This window comes from Diaphorina citri, unplaced genomic scaffold, assembly GCF_000475195.1.
Source record: "Diaphorina citri unplaced genomic scaffold, Diaci psyllid genome assembly version 1.1 scaffold359, whole genome shotgun sequence".
Taxonomy (NCBI): Eukaryota; Metazoa; Arthropoda; class Insecta; order Hemiptera; family Psyllidae; genus Diaphorina; species Diaphorina citri.
In genome coordinates, this window is record NW_007377794.1 from 7,205 (window position 1) to 28,838 (window position 21,634).

General features: G+C 38.3%; 3 protein-coding genes and 2 long non-coding RNA genes across 9 annotated transcripts in view; 2 read left to right on the forward strand and 3 right to left on the reverse strand.

Annotated features, from left to right (window-relative positions):
* Positions 1-850, reverse strand: part of LOC103508003 (S1 RNA-binding domain-containing protein 1-like) — a 2,788-nt gene extending 1,938 nt beyond the window's left edge. The window contains exon 1 of the mRNA XM_026822717.1: positions 708-850. Within this exon, the coding sequence (XP_026678518.1) occupies positions 708-850 (143 nt within the window). The remainder of the gene's footprint in view (positions 1-707) is intronic.
* A 385-nt stretch (positions 851-1,235) lies between these two features.
* On the forward strand, positions 1,236-14,761 carry LOC103508004 (transducin beta-like protein 3). The gene is made up of 15 exons (XM_026822718.1): positions 1,236-1,267; positions 3,137-3,310; positions 3,766-3,776; positions 3,873-4,019; positions 5,122-5,249; positions 6,659-6,710; positions 7,196-7,351; positions 7,861-7,920; positions 7,968-8,081; positions 8,178-8,324; positions 9,451-9,642; positions 10,035-10,162; positions 11,140-11,187; positions 11,340-11,462; positions 14,711-14,761. The coding sequence occupies exons 1-15, from the start codon at positions 1,236-1,238 to the stop codon at positions 14,759-14,761; spliced, it is 1,563 nt and encodes a 520-aa protein (XP_026678519.1).
* Positions 14,762-15,592: 831 nt separating this feature from the next.
* On the reverse strand, positions 15,593-17,137 carry LOC113466920. Its single transcript, XR_003391169.1, has 2 exons — positions 16,898-17,137; positions 15,593-16,323 (listed from the first exon to the last, which is right to left on the reverse strand). It is a non-coding gene; the product is annotated as an uncharacterized LOC113466920 (long non-coding RNA).
* A 336-nt stretch (positions 17,138-17,473) lies between these two features.
* LOC103507998 (guanine nucleotide-binding protein subunit gamma-e) overlaps positions 17,474-21,634 on the reverse strand; it is a 20,098-nt gene continuing 15,937 nt past the window's right edge. For 4 of the 5 annotated variants that reach the window (XM_026822722.1, XM_026822723.1, XM_017443566.2 and 1 more), the window contains one exon: positions 17,474-17,746. In XM_026822722.1, coding sequence (XP_026678523.1) covers positions 17,641-17,746 — 106 coding nt within the window. In that variant the 3' untranslated portion in view covers positions 17,474-17,640. Of the gene's footprint in view, positions 17,747-21,486; positions 21,629-21,634 lie in introns of those variants that run through there. The other variant, XM_017443565.2, reaches the window with a different exon arrangement.
* On the forward strand, positions 19,846-20,547 carry LOC113466921. The gene is made up of 2 exons (XR_003391170.1): positions 19,846-19,983; positions 20,454-20,547. It is a non-coding gene; the product is annotated as an uncharacterized LOC113466921 (long non-coding RNA).

Here is a 21,634-nt window from a genome sequence, read left to right on the forward strand (position 1 = left end):
GTGGTTTTTTTTTTTTTTTTTTTTTTTTACAGCAGCAGAAGCACAACACCGAGCGACTTGGAAGAGACGAACTAAAAACGGTGACCCTGCTTGAGCGGGGAAAGACAGTGAAAGAAGAAGGTCACTGTATACCTGCTAAGGTTTTCAGTAACGATATTAGGAAGTTTCACTCTTTATTCGGCGACAAGCTACACACATTAACCTAGCCCAGACTGAGTGGGGTCGGGAAAATTTAGCAGCAGGCGAGTGCCCAGATGGTCACCCATCCGGACACTAACCACGCGCATCGTTGCTTGACTTCAGTGAACCATTGGGAACTGTTGCATAAGTTGCATTCAACATGCTATCACCGGTAGCTACCTAGTGGTTTATTTAGCTTTCTAATAGGTAAGTACATACAGAAGAAGAAAAAAATCCCATGTCTTACCTTGTTCACTGATAATGGTATAGCATACGTTGAGCGGTTCAAACCAATATTTCATATATCAGCATTAGGTATCATCAGCCCTTTAGGCGGGAAAAAATGTCTTAAGTGAAGTTTATCAGGAAAAAATTAAATAAGCTAATGGAATATTACCTATCTACCTAATATTAATCTAAAAGTTCATTTGTTAATTTCCCTAGTGGTCCCCTGATGGTACTCACCTTCTGTGCCAATGTGGCAACAACATCAAAGTACTCTCCATTGGCTATCTTTGTCACTTGGCATGGAGTTCTTTCTGTCAGGTTGTTTGTTGAATTTGATATACAAAGTATCTGTGACGAGAACGTTGCCGTTTATGTCAATAACGGCAACCTTGCAGCCATGGGAATATCCTGGGTCTATAGCCATGATGACAGCTCCATGCATAGGGGGTACGAGTAGAAGTTGCTTCAGATTACTAGCGAATACTTGAGCTCCAGCCTACATAATTTATTTCTGTCCTGGTGTACTAAGTACTTACGTAGTATGTTTCATCCACAATTGTACTGCACTCCCCAGTCCTTCCTTTTCACTCCCACTCTCAAAGAAAAACATACCACTTTCCCTTATTTGCGATGTGAAATAATACTGCTGAAAATTAACATTATTTTTTGTCTTTCAGATTTGTTCCCGAGGCAGAGCATGGAGCCTTCTACACTGGAGGAACTAGAGAAAAGAAAAACATACCACTTTCCCTTATTTGGGATGTGAAATAATATTGCTGAAAATTGACATGATTTTTTGTCTTTCAGATTTGTTCCCGAGGCAGAGCATGGAGCCTTCTACACTGGAGGAACTGTTGAAGTAAGTTCATGAGTTGGTTGGAAAAACTACTATGTATAATGTAAGGCTATAGAAGGGGGAGGGGAGCTGCTACCTGCATTCACCTGTAAATCTTATATTGTAAGAACAAGAACTCATTCACATTTCACACACTGATCGCTCTATCTCGAGAACCACAACACCTAGAAAGCTGAAATTTGGTAGGAATAAAACGTTGACCCTGCTTGAGCGGGGAAAGACAGTAAAAGAAGAAGGTCACTGTATACCTGCTAAGTTTTTCAGTAACGATATTAGGAAGTTTCACTCTCTTTTCGGCGACAAGCTACACACATTAACCTAGCCCAGACTGAGTGGGGCCGGGAAAATTTAGCAGCAGGCGAGTGCCCAGATGGTCACCCATCCGGATACTAACCACGCGCATCGTTGCTTGACTTCAGTGAATCATTGGGAACTGTTGCATAAGTTGCATTCAACATGCTATCACCAGTAGCTACCTAGTGGTTTATTTAGCTTTCTAGTAGGTTACATACAGAAGAAGAAAAAAATCCCATGTCTTACCTTGTTCACTGATAATGGTATAGCATACGTTGAGCGGTTCAAACCAATGCTTCACCAAATGACAAACTACTAGCATCTGGATCACTGGATAAGACAGTGAAGGTTTGGAGTACCACAGGAGGACTTAAACTATTGAACGTACTCCGTGGACATAAGAAAGGTAAGAACAGAATGGAATAGAATATACCTAACTTGGCTTAAGGACATTAACTGTGTTATGGTGTGACCGAATGATAAGCTACTAGCATCTGGATCACTGGATAAGACAGTGAAGGTTTGGAGTACCACAGGAGGGCTTAAACTATTGAACGTGCTCCGTGGACATAAGAAAGGTAAAAGTAGAGTAGAATAGAATATAACTTGGCTTAAAGACATTAACTGTGTTACGGTGTCACCGAATTATAAGCTACTAAGAAGGGTAAGAGTAAAATAGAATATAGAATAGTTTTTTTTTTTTTTTTTTTTTTTTTTTAAAATGCTTTAGGGCATGAGAAGGACATTAACTGTGTTACGGTGTCCCCAAATGACAAGCTACTAGCATCTGGATCACTGGATAAGACAGTGAAGGTTTGGAGTACCACAGGAGGACTTAAACTATTGAACGTGCTCCGTGGACATAAGAAAGGTAAGAACAGAATGGAATGGAATATAATTTAGCTTAAGGACATTAACTGTGTTACGGTGTCACCGAATTATAAGGTACTAAGAATGGTAAGAGTAGAATAGAATATAGAATAGTCTTATTTAAAGTGCCTAGGAATCCATTTTGCATTATTTCAAGGCACAATTTTTTTACATGCCAATCCGGTAACGAAAAAGATTGGATTGAAATTCGTTTGGGACCAATTTAATTTAATTAATTTAAGTTATAGAATATAGACCCAGCCTCCTCTGCAGTCAATCAATATCACCTAGAACCCAAATAAAGTATTGCAAGATCAAATGAATTAATAAAGTTTAGTGTGGACATGTTTTTAGAGTATGGTCTTATTTGTAAGAAATTTTTCATAGAGGTACTTACTATAAACTTCTTTGCCTGATCATAGTGTGAACACTGCTTTAGGTGAAATAATTAAATCTGATAGAGTCTCCTCAGTTACGAAGATAGAGTGTCCTGGTACTCCTGGTAGGTGACTAGATGAAGAGACATGTCATAAGGTCATTTTGGATGACAAACCTATTTCGAATTTAGATAATTTAAGTAGGTATAGCGTTCATAATTAATATAAGATATTGTTCTGTTGCATTCTATCTGATAGTGGACTTTATTTTATTTTAGTCTTTACTTTTTCCAAACCTATCTTTATCTATAATATTTTTGGTTCTTTTCAGTGTGATCAAATTCCACACAAATCCGGACTCCGGGAAGCTCGAACTGTTTGCTGCAGGAGATGAATACATAGCTGTCTATGATGTCACCAGTGGAGATCTTCTGTACAAACTTACAGCTCATTTCAATCGAATCACGGACTTCGATTTTGATCTTGTCAACAACCGATTGGTCAGGTACCTAATCATCTTCTCTTTGTTGTGTAGTTCTTATGCTGACATATAACATTTTTGAATGAAGATTTAAATGTAAGATAGAACTTTTGGGTTCACGTTATTTTAACATGGGATTTTCGCAATATAACTGTAACAACGGAAGCCTTATCACCTCGAAATTAAAGACAGAACTAGGACACTGTAGTGACTGTAGGAGAAAGCCAGCCGTTCCGAAAACAAGTATTATCTGTCTAGGATAAAGTTTGCCCCGGGCTGGAATCGAACCAGTGACCTCCTGCTTACAAGACGGGCGCGCTACCGTCCTTGCTTACTAGGCTGACTGTGTTAGTTCAGTCTTTCAGTGGTAAAGTTTACTATGAACATAAGACATAAGTATAGGGCTTTGGACTGCCAAGGTAGGTATGCTCAAGGTTTAAGAATATAAGATATGAATCCCGGTACTTTTGTTTCCTCAGGAACTCAGATAGTGAGAATGGTCATAAGGGCTTTGGATTACCAAGACAGTTATGCTCCAGGTGTAACACATGAAGTGTGGTTTTCACTGTATTTTTGCTTTCCTCAGGAACTCAGATTGTGAGTACAGGGGCGGATGGTCTCCTCAAGTTGTGGTCTATTAAAACTTCCACCTGTGTGTCCACATTTGATAAACATGCGCTCAAAATATGGACACTGGCCATTACCAAGGATGAAAACCAGATTATAACCGGAGGTAAGCTTTAACATTAAACTTTCTGGCTGGGAGACATTAAACAGGGAGTAGACCAGCGTAGTCTAGCTTTGAGACATTAAACAGGGAGTAGACCAGTTTAGTCTGGCTGGGGGACTTTAAACCCTGAAGATACCAGCCTGAAATTTCCCTTGCTAACGAAACGGCAAAGGTTGAGTGCGAAGGACAACCACTCTTTAAATTTTATAGCCAAAACCAAATGTCAGCCCAAAGCAATCACCCTAGGGCTAATTGAGAGGCCGACCCCGTCTGAACTCCGGAAAAGGCTCTTCGCCTTATCTTTAACATGTGTTACATTACCATAAACACGTTGAATACACCAGTTCCCGATAGATCACTGAAGTTAATCAACGTTGCGCGTGGTTAGTTCCGGATGGGTGAGTGACCATCTGTTTCTCGGCCCCACTCAGGCTCGGTTTAGTAGGCGAGTAGCTTGTTGCCGAATGGAAGGTTAAATCGCCATCACTATAAACATTAGCTTTTTTTTTAGCATTTTTACAGTGACGGTAAATCTTCTTCTTCTTCTTTTTTATTTTTTGTTTCGCCCTGATGAAAAGCTTTCCCTTACTTCTCGCCCATCTGCAGCGCATTTCCGCTAAAAGGGATGTTGTTGGTTTTTTTTTTTTTTTTTTTTTTTTTTTTTTCTCGCTTTCCATACAACATTGAAGATTATTCAGAGTAAGTTCCAATAGACATACAATAAGCCCATTCTGAGGCTTAGGTGTAGGAGCAACTGCCCGAAAGGATGGGTTAAGATTATACTAAGTTTCAATAGAAGTTTACAGTCCCAGGTATGGGATTCTTAACATCTTAACCGAGGGTTTTGCGGTTCAAATCTCAACAGCTAGACAATGTGATTAACGCTAAGGAGAATATAAAGGCACAGTTCGAGTCTTAACGGGTGGCTTTCCCCTATTCTGTCCTCCTTCTCTCTTTGATCTCGAAACGATAAGACCTCCGTTCTTATAGTTTCCTCTCTCTGATCTCTTCAAAAAGAAGAAAAAAAAAAAAAAAAATCCCGAACCATGGATAATCGGACTGAGATAAGAAAATGACTAACCATGATTATCCCACTTTTTTACAGACATTATCCAGGAAGACGAGTCTCAATTGAAACAATGTCTGACCGAGTTACATGAAGACCAGAAGGAGGAGTTACTGAAATGTGCAGTCACTTGGAATACAAATGCTAAACATGCGTATGCTGCTCAGGTGAGAATAGATTAGGAATAGAATAGAATAGTGGTAAGATTAGATTAGAATAGAATGTCCTATAGTTTAGAATAGCGGTAAGATTAGATTAGAATAGAATGTCCTATAGTTTTATCTTTCATAATTTAATTTAATTAATTTGAGTTATTTTGAATGGCCGCAGAAGAAGAGGAAGACCGCGATTGCGGTGGAAGGATATGATCAATAGAGACATAGGTATCCAAAAGAGGACAAAATACAAACACCATCAATATTCATCAGAAATATAGAATATGGTGGAGAGGCTTTGTACACAGCCGACCCGTACCCTTGGACGGAACGACTTAAGATTTGATGATGAATTTGAGTTATAGACCCAGCCTTAGTGCAGGGTGAAAGGGTCCATCTCCTCTGCAGTCAATCAATATCACCTAGAACCCAAATAAAGTATTGCAAGATCAAGTGAATTAATAAAGTTTAGTGTGGACATGTTTTTAGAGTATTGGTTTTATTTGTAAGACATTTTTCATAGAGGTACTTACTATAAACTTCTTTGCCTGATCATAGTGTGAACACTGCTTTAGGTGAAATAATTAAACTGAAAAGTCCCTTTACTCTGGTGGTCTAAACAAGGTCTTATATGATTGACATATAACATTTTTGAATGAAGATTTAAATGTAAGATAGAACTTTTGGGTTCACGTTATTTTAACATGGGATTGTCGCAATATAACTGTAACAACGGAAGCCTTATCACCTCGAAATTGAAGACAGAACTAGGACACTGTAGGAGAAAGCCAGCCGTTCCGAAAACAAGCATTATCTGTCTAGGATAAAGTTTGCCCCGGGCTGGAATCGAATCAGTGAGCTCCTGCTTATAAGCTCCCTGCTAACTAGGCTGGCTGTGTTGGTTCAGTGGTAAAGTTTACTATGAACATAAGACATAAGTATAGGGCTTTGGACTGCCAAGAAAATTAAAGACAGAACTAGGACACTGTAGTGACTGTAGGAGAAAGCCAGCCGTTCCGAAAACAAGTATTATCTGTCTAGGATAAAGTTTGCCCCGGGCTGGAATCGAACCAGTGACCTCCTGCTTACAAGACGGACGCGCTACCCTCCCTGCTAACTAGGCTGGCTGTGTTGGTTCAGTGGTAAAGTTTACTATGAACATAAGACATAAGTATAGGGCTTTGGACTGCCAAGGGAGTGTCCTGGTACTCCTGGTAGGTGACTAGATGAAGAGACATGTCATAAGGTCATTTTGGATGGCGAACCTATTTCAAATTTAGATAGTTTAAGTATAGCGTTCATAATTAATATATTGTTCTGTTGCATTCTATCTGATAGTGGACTTTATTCTATTTTATTTCTGTCTTTACTTTTTCCAAACCTATCTTTATCTATAATATTTTTGTTTTTTTTTTTTTCAGTGTGATCAAATTCCACACAAATCCGGACTCCGGGAAGCTCGAACTGTTTGCTGCAGGAGATGAATACATAGCTGTCTACGATTGAAATTCGAACCCAGAACCTTTTAGTTTCAGAGTCTTGAGAGTTAGAATACTCTTGACCACTCGGCCATAGAGGTGTGCTAAATTACATTAGTACCTACATACCCTTTTTCCCCAACAATTCAGTGTTTCAGATAAGAAAAGACCTGACCTTTTTGATTTTTTATTGGGGTATGTATATTTTTATATATTTATTACTTTCTATTACCCTTATTTTTATTTGTTCTTTTATGGAATTAATTCTAATGGTCTTTGTTTTCTTTCCTTTTTTTTGCCCCAACAATTCAGTGTTTCAGATAAGAAAAGACCTGACCTTTTTGATTTTTTATAGGGGTATATTTTTTATATATTTATTACTTTCTATTACCCTTATTTTTATTTGTTCTTTTATGGAATTAATTCTAATGGTCTTTGTTTTCTTTCCTTTCACTCACCTCCCCCTCTTTCACATCACAGGTGTTTGGTTCGTCAACTTTTCCCCGCTGGATCGCATTCTTATATCCTCATCAGGAGATGCCACTATCAAGCTATGGTGCCTCACAGACTATGTGTGTCTCAAGTCATTGGAAGGCCATGATGCCAGTGTTCTTAGGTGCCATTTCATAAACAAAGGTAAGATAGGATAGAATATACCTTGTTTATATTGCCCGCATAGGACTGAAAAGTCTCTTTACTCTGGTGGTCTAAACAAGGTCTTATATGATCGACATATAACATTTTTGAATGAAGATTTAAATGTAAGATAGAACTTTTGGGTTCACGTTATTTTAACATGGGATTGTCGCAATATAACTGTAACAACGGAAGCCTTATCACCTCGAAATTAAAGACAGAACTAGGACACTGTAGTGACTGTAGGAGAAAGCCAGCCGTTCCGAAAACAAGCATTATCTGTCTAGGATAAAGTTTGCCCCGGGCTGGAATCGAACCAGTGACCTCCTGCTTACAAGACGGGCGCGCTACCGTCCTTGCTTACTAGGCTGACTGTGTTAGTTCAGTCTTTCAGTGGTAAAGTTTACTATGAACATAAGACATAAGTATAGGGCTTTGGACTGCCAAGGTAGGTATGCTCAAGGTTTAAGAATATAAGATATGAATCCCGGTATTTTTGCTTTCCTCAGGAACTCAGATAGTGAGAATGATCATTAGGGCTTTGGATTACCAAGACAGTTATGCTCCAGGTGTAACACATGAAGTGTGATTTTCACTGTATTTTTGCTTTCCTCAGGAACTCAGATCGTGAGTACAGGGGCGGATGGTCTCCTCAAGTTGTGGTCTATTAAAACGTCCACCTGTGTGTCCACATTTGATAAACATGCGCTCAAAATCAGGAACTCAGATAGTGAGAATGATCATAAGGGCTTTGGATTACCAAGACAGTTATGCTCCAGGTGTAACACATGAAGTGTGGTTTTCACTGTATTTTTGCTTTCCTCAGGAACTCAGATTGTGAGTACAGGGGCGGATGGTCTCCTCAAGTTGTGGTCTATTAAAACTTCCACCTGTGTGTCCACATTTGATAAACATGCGCTCAAAATATGGACACTGGCCATTACCAAGGATGAGAACCAGATTATAACCGGAGGTAAGCTTTAACCGGATTATAACCGGAGGTGACCTGCCTCGGTAGCGTAGTGGTCAAGACGCTCGCCTGGTAAACAGGAGGGCGTGGGTTCGATCCCAGCCGAGGCATGGAATTAAACCAGATTATAACCGGAGGTAAGCTTTAACATTAAACTTTCTGGCTGGGAGACATTAAACAGGGAGTAGACCAATTTAGTCTGGCTGGGGGACTTTAAACCCGGAGGATACCAGCCTGAAATTTCCCTTGCTAACGAAACAGCAAAGGTTGAGTGCGAAGGACAACCACTCTTTAAATTTTATAGCCAAAACCAAATGTCAGCCCAAAGCAATCACCCTAGCGCTAATAATTGAGAGGCCGACCCCGTCTGAACTCCGGAAAAGGCTCTTCGCCTTATCTTTAACATGTGTTACATTACCATAAACACATTGAATACACCAGTTCCCGATAGATCACTGAAGTTAATCAACGTTGCGCGTGGTTAGTTCCGGATGGGTGAGTGACCATCTGTTTCTCATTAAACTGTCGGGCTGGGAGACATTAAACAGGGAGTAGACCAGTTTAGTCTGGCTGGGGGACTTTAAACCCGGAGCATACCAGCCTGAAATTTCCCTTGCTAACGAAACAGCAAAGGTTGAGTGCGAAGGACAACCACTCTTTAAATTTTATAGCCAAAACCAAATGTCAGCCCAAAGCAATCACCCTAGCGCTAATTGAGAGGTCGACCCCGTCTGAACTCTGGAAAGGGCTCTTCGCCTTATCTTTAACATGTGTTACATTACCATAAACACGTTGAATACACCAGTTCCCGATAGATCACTGAAGTTAATCAACGTTGCGCGTGGTTAGTTCCGGATGGGTGAGTTACCATCTGTTTCTCGGCCCCACCCAGGCTCGGTGAGTGTAGGTTAGTAAGCGAGTAGCTTGTTGCCGAATGGAAGGTTAAATCGCCGTCACTATAAACATTAGCTTTTTTTAGCATTTTTACAGTGACGTTAAATCTTCTTCTTCTTTTTTATTTTTTGTTTCGCCCTGATGAAAAGCTTCCCCTTACTTCTCGCCCATCTGCAGCGCATTCCCGCTTAAAGGGATGTTGTTGTTTTTTTTTCCATCTCGCTTTTTCACTCAGGTGCGGACTCTCTCCTGGTCACATGGCGTGATGCAACAGAAGAGACAGTGAGTCAGCGCATAGCAGAGGCTCAGCAAGCAGTCATGCAATCGCAACAGCTAGACAATTTGATCAACGCTAAGGAGAATGTAAAGGCACTCAAGCTGGCACTGAAACTGAACCGGCCTCATACAACATTGAAGATTATTCAGAGTAAGTTCCAATAGACATACACAATAAGCCCATTCTGAGGCTTAGGTGTAGGAGCAACTGCCTCAAAGGATGGGTTAAGATTATACGAAGTTTCAATAGAGGTTTACAATCCCAGGCATTGGATTCTTAACCGAGGGTATTGCGGTTCGAATCTCAACAGCTAGACAATTTGATTAACGCTAAGGAGAATATAAAGGCACAGTTCGAGTCTTAACGGGTGGCTTTCCCCTATTCTGTCCTCCTTCTCTCTTTGATCTCGAAATGATAAGACCTCCGTTCTTATAGTTTCCTCTCTCTGATCTCTCCAAAAAAGAAAAAAAAAAATCCCGAACCATGGATAATCGGACTGAGATAAGAAAATGACTAACCATGATTATCCCACTTTTTTACAGACATTATCCAGGAAGACGAGTCTCAGTTGAAACAATGTCTGACCGAGTTACATGAAGACCAGAAGGAGGAGTTACTGAAATGTGCAGTTACCTGGAACACAAATGCTAAACATGCGTATGCTGCTCAGGTGAGAATAGATTAGGAATAGAATAGAAGAGCGGTAAGATTAGATTAGAATAGATTTTTTTTTTTTTTTTTTTTTTTAAAATGAGGTAAGATTTTTTTTAGTGAGCTTTTTTATAATGACGTGATGTGAAATGATAATTGAAAAATTAAAACAGATATTTTTTGTCAAGAGAGGAACGACATTTTACAATGTTAAATTTACAAATATTTCATTATTTATTTAGACTGTCAGCTTAGGACCGAAAAGTCCCTCTTTGGCAATAGCGATTTTTTTGTACTCAATGGGTACATACCTATTACATTATCCTCAAAATATTTATGTAAGAATTTTTCTTTTGTACACTTATTAATGTCCATAAAAGACACCAATGTTTCTGAAGTTTATAATTTGGATTTAAATCAATCAACTGTAAAAGACTTCGTAATACAACTGCCCTGTAAATACCGCAAGAGTTAAGCAAATATGAAACAACTAAATCTGAATTTTCATCTTTGGTAGCTTGTATCCTATTCAAATTAAGTACTTAGAAATAATTCGAAAGTGTTGGAATGAAAAGCCCATGCTCATATTGTGAACCTTTTACATGTCCTATAGTTTTATCTTTTCCTTTGGGTAATTTGATATTAAGGAACCTTTTACTGAAGAAAGCAACCTCCGTGCCCGAGTGGGTATCACACTGGACTTGCACGCCGGAGGTTCCGCATTCGATTTGCGGTGTCGAAGTTTTTTCGGCTCTGTGCTTGGATTTCGGGGGTGCACTCAGCCTCGTGATGACAATTGAGTGGCTACTTTAATCGAGAAGCGACCAGTGGCGGCATTACCAGTGTAGAAAGATTATTCAAATATGGAAATTGATTGCAAAGGAGGCACTTAGTAATGCTGTGATATCCACAAAAGCTGTGAAAATGCTCTGCTTTAACACAAATAAATTCACGATTTAATTTTTACTTAGGTATTTTATTTCGTTATGTTTCCAGCTTGTTCTCTCAGTTCTGCTAGAGCTGACCAGTGGCGGCATCACCAGTGTAGAAAGATTATTGAAATATGGAAATTGATTGCAAAGAAGGCACTTAGTAATGCTGTGATATCCACAAAAGCTGTGAAAATGCTCTGCTTTAACACAAATAAATTCACGACTTAATTTTTACTTAGGTATTTTATTTCGTTATGTTTCCAGCTTGTTCTCTCAGTTCTGCTAGAGCTTCAGTGTACTATGGTGTCCAAATCATTCCAAGGATCACTAGAGGCTCTTCTCCCCTACACCCAACGTCACTTTGCCCGCCTAATGCGTCCAAACCAAGCTGACATTTTTTTCATACACAAATTACACGTATTGCCACTTTTTTTCTGCAAATACTGTTGTTTGTAGTTAAAACTAGTATATCTAAGTATTAATTGCTCATTTCACTTATGTTACGTTCTATTTATTTCATAGTGGCACAGTAAAGTATGTAGGTACCTTTTTTACACATGAATTTATGTTTTTATCACAGGTACATAATTTTGAACCTAGTATAGCCTAGTCACCTATGTCATACATTTGAATATTCCATAGGTACTGTTGAAAGTACCTATATGTGATATGAAAGTAGGTACCTATTTATGTTTAGTTTACCAAACCTACCTTCTACCTAAGTAATTTATTGATCTTGAGTTGTGAAGACTGCCAGCTTTGATTGAACCTAGTATAGCCTAGTCACCTATGTATACATTTGACCTATGTATACATTTGAATATTCCATGGGTACTGTTCAAAGCACCTATATGTGATATGAAAGTAGGTACCTATTTATGTTTAGTTTACCTAACCCACCTTCTATCTAAGTAATTTATTGATCTTGAGTTGTGAAGACTGCCAGCTTTGATTGAACCTAGTATACCTATTTGCCCGCCTGTCTCAGCTAAGTCAGGACGTACATTTTCTTAAATACACCACGGCCCTAATGAAATCTCAGTCATAGTAGAGCGTAATAAAGTGTTTCATCGCCTTTTTTAGCTAAATCCCCTTTAGGGGTCAGCTATTCATTTCTCACGAAAGTCACAACTTTGGGTCAGGGTTGTGTTTTTTTTCGTAGCAATGAAACAACTGCTACATTAGACGCGTGTGGTCTGTGTCGTAGCATGCCCATCCCGTAGTACGCCTCTCTTTAGATGAGAGCATGCTTTATTGATTCCTCAGCGGTGTAGTGGTCAAGACGCTCGCCTGGGAATCAGGTGGGCGTGGGATCAATCCCAGCCGAGGTTTGGAATTTTATCCTTGACAAAACTTGCTGATGGATTTTCAACAAAGACTCAGGCTCGTCAGGAAATGGGAAGAGCTAGTTTAAAAGATTGTGTTTTTGCCTAGCCGAAAAGAAATGAAGAACAAAAGGAAAGATAATCTTGTGGATTCAGAATTGCATAAAAATGGGGACATGTATTTTTTTCTAAACATAAAATAATTTAAAAGTTTAGCTCTTGATGTCGGGTTTAAAATGCTGAGTATTTTATGATTTCTTATTGGTTTATATATCTGGACAGAGATTCAGAACTGGTGTAAAGATATAAATGATTGCACAAAATCAACAACTTTTTGAAATGCTTTCTTGAAAATCTCTCCTTTCTTCAAAGAAGTTAATCTTTGGATGAGATATTTTCCAGATATGCAATGTTTTTGAACGGTAGATATAAGACAGTAAGGGTGGGTTTCACCAACATTATTTTTAGCCTCTAACAGCCTGTTAGCTTAACAGCCCTATAAGCCTATACAATTCAAATAGAACTTAATGGGCTGTTTATAGCAGGCCTTCGAGAGACTGAAAAAATATTGGTGAAATCTACCCTAAGTAAATACATATTATTTCTATTTTGACTAGATTGTTATTCCTCATCAGAGGAAACAAAGTCCTCCATGAAATGTCTCGCAAAAGACATCGAATTTCTAAATATTGTTGATGTATTTTAATTTTATTCTATTAAATGAAACAACTAAACATGGGTTTATATATCTGGACAGAGATTCAGAACTAGTGTAAAGATACAAATGATTGCACAAAATCAACAACTTCTTGAAATGCTTGAAAATCTCTCCTTTCTTCAAAGAGGTTAATCTTTGGATGAGATATTTTCCAGATATGCAATGTTTTTGAACGGTAGATATAAGACAGTAAGAGTGGGTTTCACCAACATTATTTTTAGCCTCTAACAGCCTGTTAGCTTAACAGCCCTATAAGGCTATACAATTCAAATAGAACTTGATAGGCTGTTTATAACAAGCCTTCGAGAGACTGAAAAAATATTGGTGAAATCCACCCTAAGTAAATACATATTATTTCTATTTTGACTAGATTGTTATTCCTCATCAGAGGAAACAAATTCCTCCATGAAATGTCTCGCAAAAGACATCGAATTTCTAAATATTGTTGATGTAGTTTAATTTTATTCTATTAAATGAAACAACTAAAACTTGGGATTTAGGCTCCAGGGACCTCAAAACGTGTTTTGGCACTAAAAACTGACCATCGAAAATTTGACCCGATTACAACACTTTCCTTCCTATAGGATAAGGAAAGTAAAAAGGAACCTCTAGTGAACTTTCTGACGAACCACTCTGAATAAGTTTGAACCTCGAGAGGTTCGTTCTCGGAACTGCTGACTTTCTCCTATTCTGTCTTCCTTCTCTCTTCGATTTCGGGACGGTAGGACCTTGGCAGTTACAATTCCCTCTCTTGCTGGGGAACTTTAAACACGTAGTACTCGTAGACTAGCTTAATCCAGCTTGGGGGTTTTAACTCGTCTTTCGTTACAACCCCCTCTATCAAAAAAATAGTGAAGACTGAAAAGTTCCATGACTTCCACGGCCACAAAGATAAAGAGCCGCAGTTTAATGACATCATGAGCATAATATTAAAACAAATAGGTGATATACTTATGACGTCACACAGTAGATAAACTACACTCTGTTACAAAAATTAAATACCCTCCCCTTCCCTTGTTGATTTTACTCAGCAAGTTTAATATGTGTCCCTATATCCTGTTCAGTTCCTGAAGGAATATATTTCGCAGTTTAATGACATCATAAGCATAATATTAAAACAAATAGGTGATATACTTATGACGTCACACAGTAGATAAACTACACTCTGTTACAAAAATTAATACTCCCCTTCCCAAACTACACACTGTTACAAAAATTAAATAAATACCCTCCCCTTCCCTTGTTGATTTTACTCAGCAAGTTTAATATGTGTCCCTATATCCTGTTCAGTTCCTGAAGGAATATATTTTTTTATTATTATTTTACGAGGGAATTCTAGGTCAAAAATCAGTGATCTTATCCCGCGACCACACTTTGAGATTATTCTTAATCCAGTGGGAATAAGCCATCTGATTGGCTTAACTTTTGATTTTGTTTTAAATTAACGAACAGATTGCTCAACTTTTAATTTGTTCATGTTAAATTGGGTCTACATGTGGACCTAACAGGAGGTATAAAATGGTACTTATTACATACCTAAATTTTTACATAGACAATATCAATAAAATTTTAATTCTTCCGTATGTCTCTAGACAGTGGGACTCAATAGTCCAAGTTGGACAGGTGTGAGGAAGTCTGGATAAAACAGGAATATTGAGGGGGTTATACAGAGAGGGGTAGGGGTGTATAACAACAGAGGGAAGGGGGCGTGTGTGTGGGGGGGGGAATTGAAAAGGGATTTCACACATTCAGTAGGCTCAGGAATTAGGTACCTAGGTATGTCAAATATTTTCAAGTTGATGATTTCGTATTTTAGGGTTATGATGAAAATAAATAATCAAATATTCAGAGGTAACCATTTTTAGAGACCCTAAAAATTTTATCTCCAAGTTGAAAAGGGATTTCACACATTCAGTAGGCTCAGGAATCAGGTACCTAGGTATGTCAAATATTTTCAAGTTGACGATTTCGTATTTTAGGGTTATGATGAAAATAAATAATCAAATATTCAGAGGTAACCATTTTTAGAGACCCTAAAAATTTTATCTCCAAAAGAGTCGTACGAGAAAAAACTAAATCTTCAGCTGGTATTTTACCTGCAGAAGTTTGTTGCTTAAAATTACAACATACAAATTGCGCCAGGTTTTTTGGGTTAAATGAAGTTTTAAGTGAATAATTTGAGCTTTTGGTATTTGGACAGTTCAGAATTGAGTGTTTCAAGACGAACTGATTGTGTGAAATTCCTTTGGAAATTCTAAGTTTTTAGTGAATAATTTGAGCTTTTGGTATTTGGACAATTCAGAATTGAGTGTTTCAAGACGAACTGATTGTGTGAAATTCCTTTGAAAATTCTGCAGGATAAAAAAAAGGTGGGACCGAAATACTGTTAAAAGGCTAGTGAGCGATTTCAATCCTACACTATAAGTTGACACGAAAGTCCATTACCAGGGAAGTTTTTAGTGAATAATTTGAGCTTTTGGTATTTGGACAGTTCAGAATTGAGTGTTTCAAGACGAACTGATTGTGTGAAATTCCTTTGGAAATTCTGCAGGATAAAAAAAGGTGGGACCGAAATACTGTTAAAAGGCTAGTGAGCGATTTCAATCCTACACTATAAGTTGACACGAAAGTCCATTACCAGGGCAGTTGAAGTTAGTTAGTGAGCTTTTTTATAATGACGTGATGTGAAATGATAATTGAAAAATTAAAACAGATATTTTTTGTCAAGAGAGGAACGACATTTTACAATGTTAAATTTACAAATATTTCATTATTTATTTAGACTGTCAGCTTAGGACCGAAAAGTCCGTCTTTGGCAATAGCGATTTTTTTTGTACTCAATGAGTACAAACCTATTACATTATCCTCAATATTTATGTAAGAATTTTTCTTTTTTACACTTTAATGTCCATAAAAGACACCAATGTTTCTGAAGTTTATAATTTGGATTTAAATCAATCAACTGTAAAACACTTCGTAATACAACTGCCCTGTAAATACCGCAAGAGTTAAGCAAATATCAGCGGACAATAAACACTGACAAAATAGAAGAATAAGGAAAATGTCTTTCCCAACCTTTACAACGGCAAGAAATAATGCAAACGTGCTTAATTAGAAGGATCAACAGAAATTACTCGGTAAAACAGCCAAAAGTACATTAAAATATGACAAAATAGAAAGTAAAAAGAAAAAGGGAGAACGCCACCTAGAGGCCTAGATCAAAAGACTCTTAGTGAGCTTTTTTATAATGACGTGATGTTAAATGATAATTGAAAAATTAAAATAGATATTTTTTGTCAAGAGAGGAACGACATTTTACAATGTTAAATTTACAAATATTTCATTATTTATTTAGACTGTCAGCTTAGGACCGAAAAGTCCCTCTTTGGCAATAGCGATTTTTTTGTACTCAATGAGTACATACCTATTACATTATCCTCAATATTTATGTAAGAATTTTTCTTTTGTACACTTAATAATGTCCATAAAAGACACCAATGTTTCTGACGTTTATAATTTGGATTTAAATCAATCAACTGTAAAAGACTTCGTAATACAACTGCCCTGTAAATACCGCAAGAGTTAAGCAAATATCAGCGGACAATAAACACTGACAAAATAGAAGAATAAGGAAAATGTCTTTCCCAACCTATATAACGGCAAGAAATAATGCAAACGTGCTTAATTAGAAGGATCAACAGAAATTACTCGGTAAAACAGCCAAAAGTACTTTAAAATATGACAAAATAGAAAGTAAAAAGAAAAAGGGAGAACGCCACCTAGAGGCCTAGACCAAAAGACTAGTTGTCCTTAGAATAACAGGATTTTTGTCCTTTGTCCTTAGAGCAATAGGATTTTTGTCCTTTGTCCTTAGAGCAATAGGTTTTTTGTCCTTTGTCCTCAGAGGCCTTGCCTCCAGAACCAACCTCAGTGGTGTAGTTGTTAACGCGTTGGACTTTGGATCTGGAGGTTGGTGGTTCAAGTCCAAGTCATGTCATGAAATTTATCTAGGTGAAATAATCAGGATTTCTTTGTCCTCAGAGCAATAGGATTTCTTTGTCCTCAGAGCAATAGGATTTTTGTCCTTTGTCCTTGGATCAATGGATTTTTAGAGCAATAGGATTTTTGTCCTCAGAGGCCTTGCCTCCAGAGCTGTCCACATTACAACCAAAGAACAAAAATTCGGGAGAAGTGAAAAGAAGTAAATTAGAATTTTTTGTCCTTTGTCCTCAGAGGCCTTGCCTCCAGAGCTGTCCACATTACAACCAAAGAACAAAAATTCGGGAGAAGTGAAAAGAAGTAAATTAGAACTCCTTGCCTCCAGAGCTGTCCACATTACAACCAAAGAACAAAAATTCGGGAGAAGTGAAAAGAAGTACATTAGAAAGTTGAGAGAGAAAAGGTTGAATATACAAAATAAGTAAAAAGACGCGAAGTTGTTTGGAAAGCATATGTTCAGGTGACGATCATTGGAGCCGTCATGAGTTACCGTCACGGGTGTTTGAGTTACCGTCACGGGTAGTTACATGATGGAGCATTTGCCTTTCTCTGCCCATGGGTTGTTCTTCTTATCCGGCGCATGGATGAGAGGGTCGTTCTTCTCGTTCTCTTCGACGTACTCTCGCATTCTGAAATAGAGAAAGATTAGAATGAACCAAAAGCCACACGCTTGGCGTCACCGCTTTGGGCGGAAAAAGCCGTGAAGCGTACAGGGGACTTTAAGGTGTATCCACACATAGTCGACCGGCCATCGATCAATTTTGACTGAACCGTCCATACTGCTTCGATAATATAGCTTCAGATCGTTCGATATCGCGATGTCGATCGACGGCCGTCGACTATGTGTGGACACAATTTTAGACATGATTCAGGATCACATCCGTCACATAACAAAACTTTCAGCTAAGAGAATCCTTTGTTACTCATTTGCCCGAATGAACCCCACTTTTTTTGGTAAACTTACCGGACTTGAATAAAAATTCATTTTGGTTATAAGACTTCCAAGGTTTTAAGTTATTATGTATGTAGGTAGAAATTTGGTTGACCAAAGTGAGTTCTAAATCTTAACTTCATTTTGAATTTATCTTGTCTGACTGTATCTTTGTAAAAGGGAATTTTAAGGTGTATCCACACATAGTCGACCGGCCATCGATCAATTTTGACTGAACCGTCCATACTGCTTCGATAATATAGCTTCAGATCGTTCGATATCGCGATGTCGATCGACGGCCGTCAACTATGTGTGGACACACTTTTAGACATGATTCAGAACTTTCAGCTAAGAGAATCCTTTGTTACTCATTTGCCCGAATGAACCCCACTTTTTTGGTAAACTTACCGGACTTGAATAAAAATTCATTTTGGTTATAAGACTTCTAAGGTTTTAAGTTATTATGTATGTAGGTAGAAATTTGGTTGACCAAAGTGAGTTCTAAATCTTAACTTCATTTTGAACTTATCTTGTCTGACTCTATCTTTGTTTTATACCATAACTCAAGAAAGGTTTGTCCGATTTTTATGAAATTTCTCATTAGATTTTAGCCCCGCACCGCGGACATTTGGGGATTCCTTATGGGCCTCTTTTAATATGCTCGTCGTTCCTCCATTTCGCCATAATGTCACGCTGTTAACTTTGATTGCACGTACTGTAGATAAGAGGTTATATCAGGCTGTATGGGTATACAGTTATTTTCTACTTGGCATAGTATTATATTCTTTGCCATGTGTTGTGACATATTGTATGCACGACATGTGTTATATTACAGCGGTTCCCAAACTTTTTCCTACACGGCCCCCCTTTTTTTAATTGTGAACGCTCTGCGGCCCCTTTACTGTATTTATGTGAACTTCTGGGATTCTTGAAGTTCACGGCCCCCTGGACCCTATTTTGGTAATCACTGTTATAGGATATTGTATGGTATGATATCACAGAAAGGGGAAATCCCATACCTGAGTATTATAACCCATATGGAACTATAATGCGTCCAAACCAAGATGACATTTTTTTCATACACAAATTACACGTATTGCCACTTTTTTCTGCAAATACTGTTGTTTGTAGTTGAAACTAGTATATCTAAGTATTGATCACTCATTTGCTCATTTCACTTACGTTACGTTCTATTTATTTCATAGTGGCACAGTAAGGTACCTACCTTTTTTACACATGAATTTATGTTTTTATCACAGGTACATAATTTTGAAACTTGTATAGCCTAGTCACCTATGTATACATTTGACTTATTTTTTACAACAACATCTAGGGAGGTACCTACACCCGAAATCTTTACGCTAAACGTAACACATTCTGTTTGGAATAACTGTCATAACTGGAATGATAAGTAGGTAATAAACTAATAACTCACTCACTATTGTAAAAAAAAACTCAGTGCCTGATTCCTACATGCCTACTATAAAGTACCTATAACTTATGTTGTACCTATTATACCTACCTTCAGGGCCGTTTAGATGGGGGTTCACCTGGCCCCATTTGCTCAGGGCCGGGACTCCTCAATGAGGCCCGGAGCAGTTCCTAATTTAGCTGAAACTACCTAGTAGGTACATATTTTAACCGTACCTATTTTCCTTCGTTGTTTTTTTTTTTTTTTTTTTTTTTCCCCCTCCCTATTTCCTTGAGTTATTATAAAATCCGTACTGGGCGGGATTCGAACCCATGACCAAGCTTATACAACATATTGATAACTGTGTTTTTTTTTCCTCCAGAATCCCCCTCGTCTTCTTCATCTCCGCTCTATGGCATGGACTACATAGTGGCTATTATTTGAGCATTTGCTACATGCCCGTGTATTTGTACATAGAGGACTTATATGCCAACAAACTGCGAAACTTGTTTCACAATAAAACGGTAAGTATATACCTACCTACCTACCTATCTACCTATAGAATACGTAGTGCTCTATTTAGATTGTCGAGGTAGGACAGGTTGGTATTTTTTATTTATTTATTTATTTATTTATTATCATTTTTTAAGAGGTTTGACAGAGGGAACTGTAATTGCTAAGGTCTTATCGTCCCGAAATCGAAGAGAAAAGGAAGATAAAGTAGGAGAAAACCAGCCGTTCCGTGAAAGAACTTTAACCCATCAGCATAAAATCCGCTCCGGGCGGGAAGCGAACCCGTGACCTAGCGCTTACAAGGCAGAAGAGCTACCAACCAAGCCAACTAGGCTGGCACATATAATTCAAATAAAAAGAGTGGGTGACTTGACGTACTACTATCGTCAAATGCTCAAACTCGGTTGAGGATAAAATTCCATTCAGTCCTATGCGAGCAGTATCAATAAGCACTATTATCATTTCTTTCTCTCTCCCTCAGTGGCCGTCCTGTTTAAACGCCCTTCTCTTCGTCTCCAAAACCGTCACCTCTTCGTCTCTCTGTATGTGCTTCGTCCTCCTCAACCTCTCTTCCATCGATCTCAGCTAAGTCAGGACGTACATTTTCTTAAATATACCACGGCCCTAATGAAATCTCAGTTTGATATCCACAAAAGCTGTGAAAATGCTCTGCTTTAACGCAAATAAATTCACGATTTAATTTTTACTTAGGTATTTTATTTCGCTATGTTTTCAGCTTGTTCTCTCAGTTCTGCTAGAGCTTCAATGTACTATGGTGTCCAAATCATTCCAAGGATCACTAGAGGCTCTTCTCCCGTACACCCAACGTCACTTTGCCCGCCTATCTCAGCTAAGTCAGGACGTACATTTTCTTAAATATACCACGGCCCTAATGAAATCTCAGTCATAGTAGAGCGTAATAAAGTGTTTCACCGCCTTTTTTTAGCTAAATCCCCTTTAGGGGTCAGCTATTCGTTTCTCACGAAAGTCACAACTTTGGGTCGGGGTTGTGTTTTTTTTCGTAGCAATGAAACAACTTCTACATTAGACGCGTGTGGTCTGCGTCGTAGCATGCCCATCCCGTAGTACGCCTCTCTTTAGATGAGAGCATTGATTTCTCAGCGGTGTAGTGGTCAAGACGCTCCCCTGGGAATCAGGTGGACGTGGGATCAATCCCAGCCGAGGTTTGGAATTTTATCCTTGACAAAACTTGCTGATGGATTTTTCAACAAAGACTCAGGCTCGTCAGCAATCGAAAATTTTCCCCATATTTATAATTTAAAAGGGTCAATTTTAAGATTTTAACACATTTGCGGAAATCTCACACATTTCCGATAATTGTACATTTTCCTATAATATTTTTACATAGTATTTCGGTAGAAATTAATCGAAAAAAATATCCCTCTTTTCACACAGTTTTTCTCATTTATACAGTTTTTCCCCCTTTTTACACGAAGTTGGCTACAATCGAATTTTCACCTTTAGTTTTTCACTAGTTTTCTGTTCACACTTACGCCTGTATGCTTTTCGACAGGGGCCACCGCTCCATGGTCGCCTGATATTTCATGTTCTCGATCTGCTTCTTCAACGCGTCCTTGTCCATGGCTGCCAGCACACTGGGATCCATAGCGCCCTACGCGATAGGGGAGAGGTACGCACGCG

What these genes read in the sequence shown, in the direction of transcription:
- LOC103508004 (XM_026822718.1), top strand. Translation starts at nt 1,236, where the DNA reads ATGGAGCCTTCTACACTGGAGGAACTGTTGAA. An exon ending in AACATGCGTATGCTGCTCAG is followed by an intron (nt 5,250 to 6,658) that starts GTGAGAATAGAT and finishes TTTTTTTTTCAG; the next exon opens with TGTGATCAAATTCCACACAA. An exon ending in GTGCCATTTCATAAACAAAG is followed by an intron (nt 7,352 to 7,860) that starts GTAAGATAGGAT and finishes TGCTTTCCTCAG; the next exon opens with GAACTCAGATAGTGAGAATG.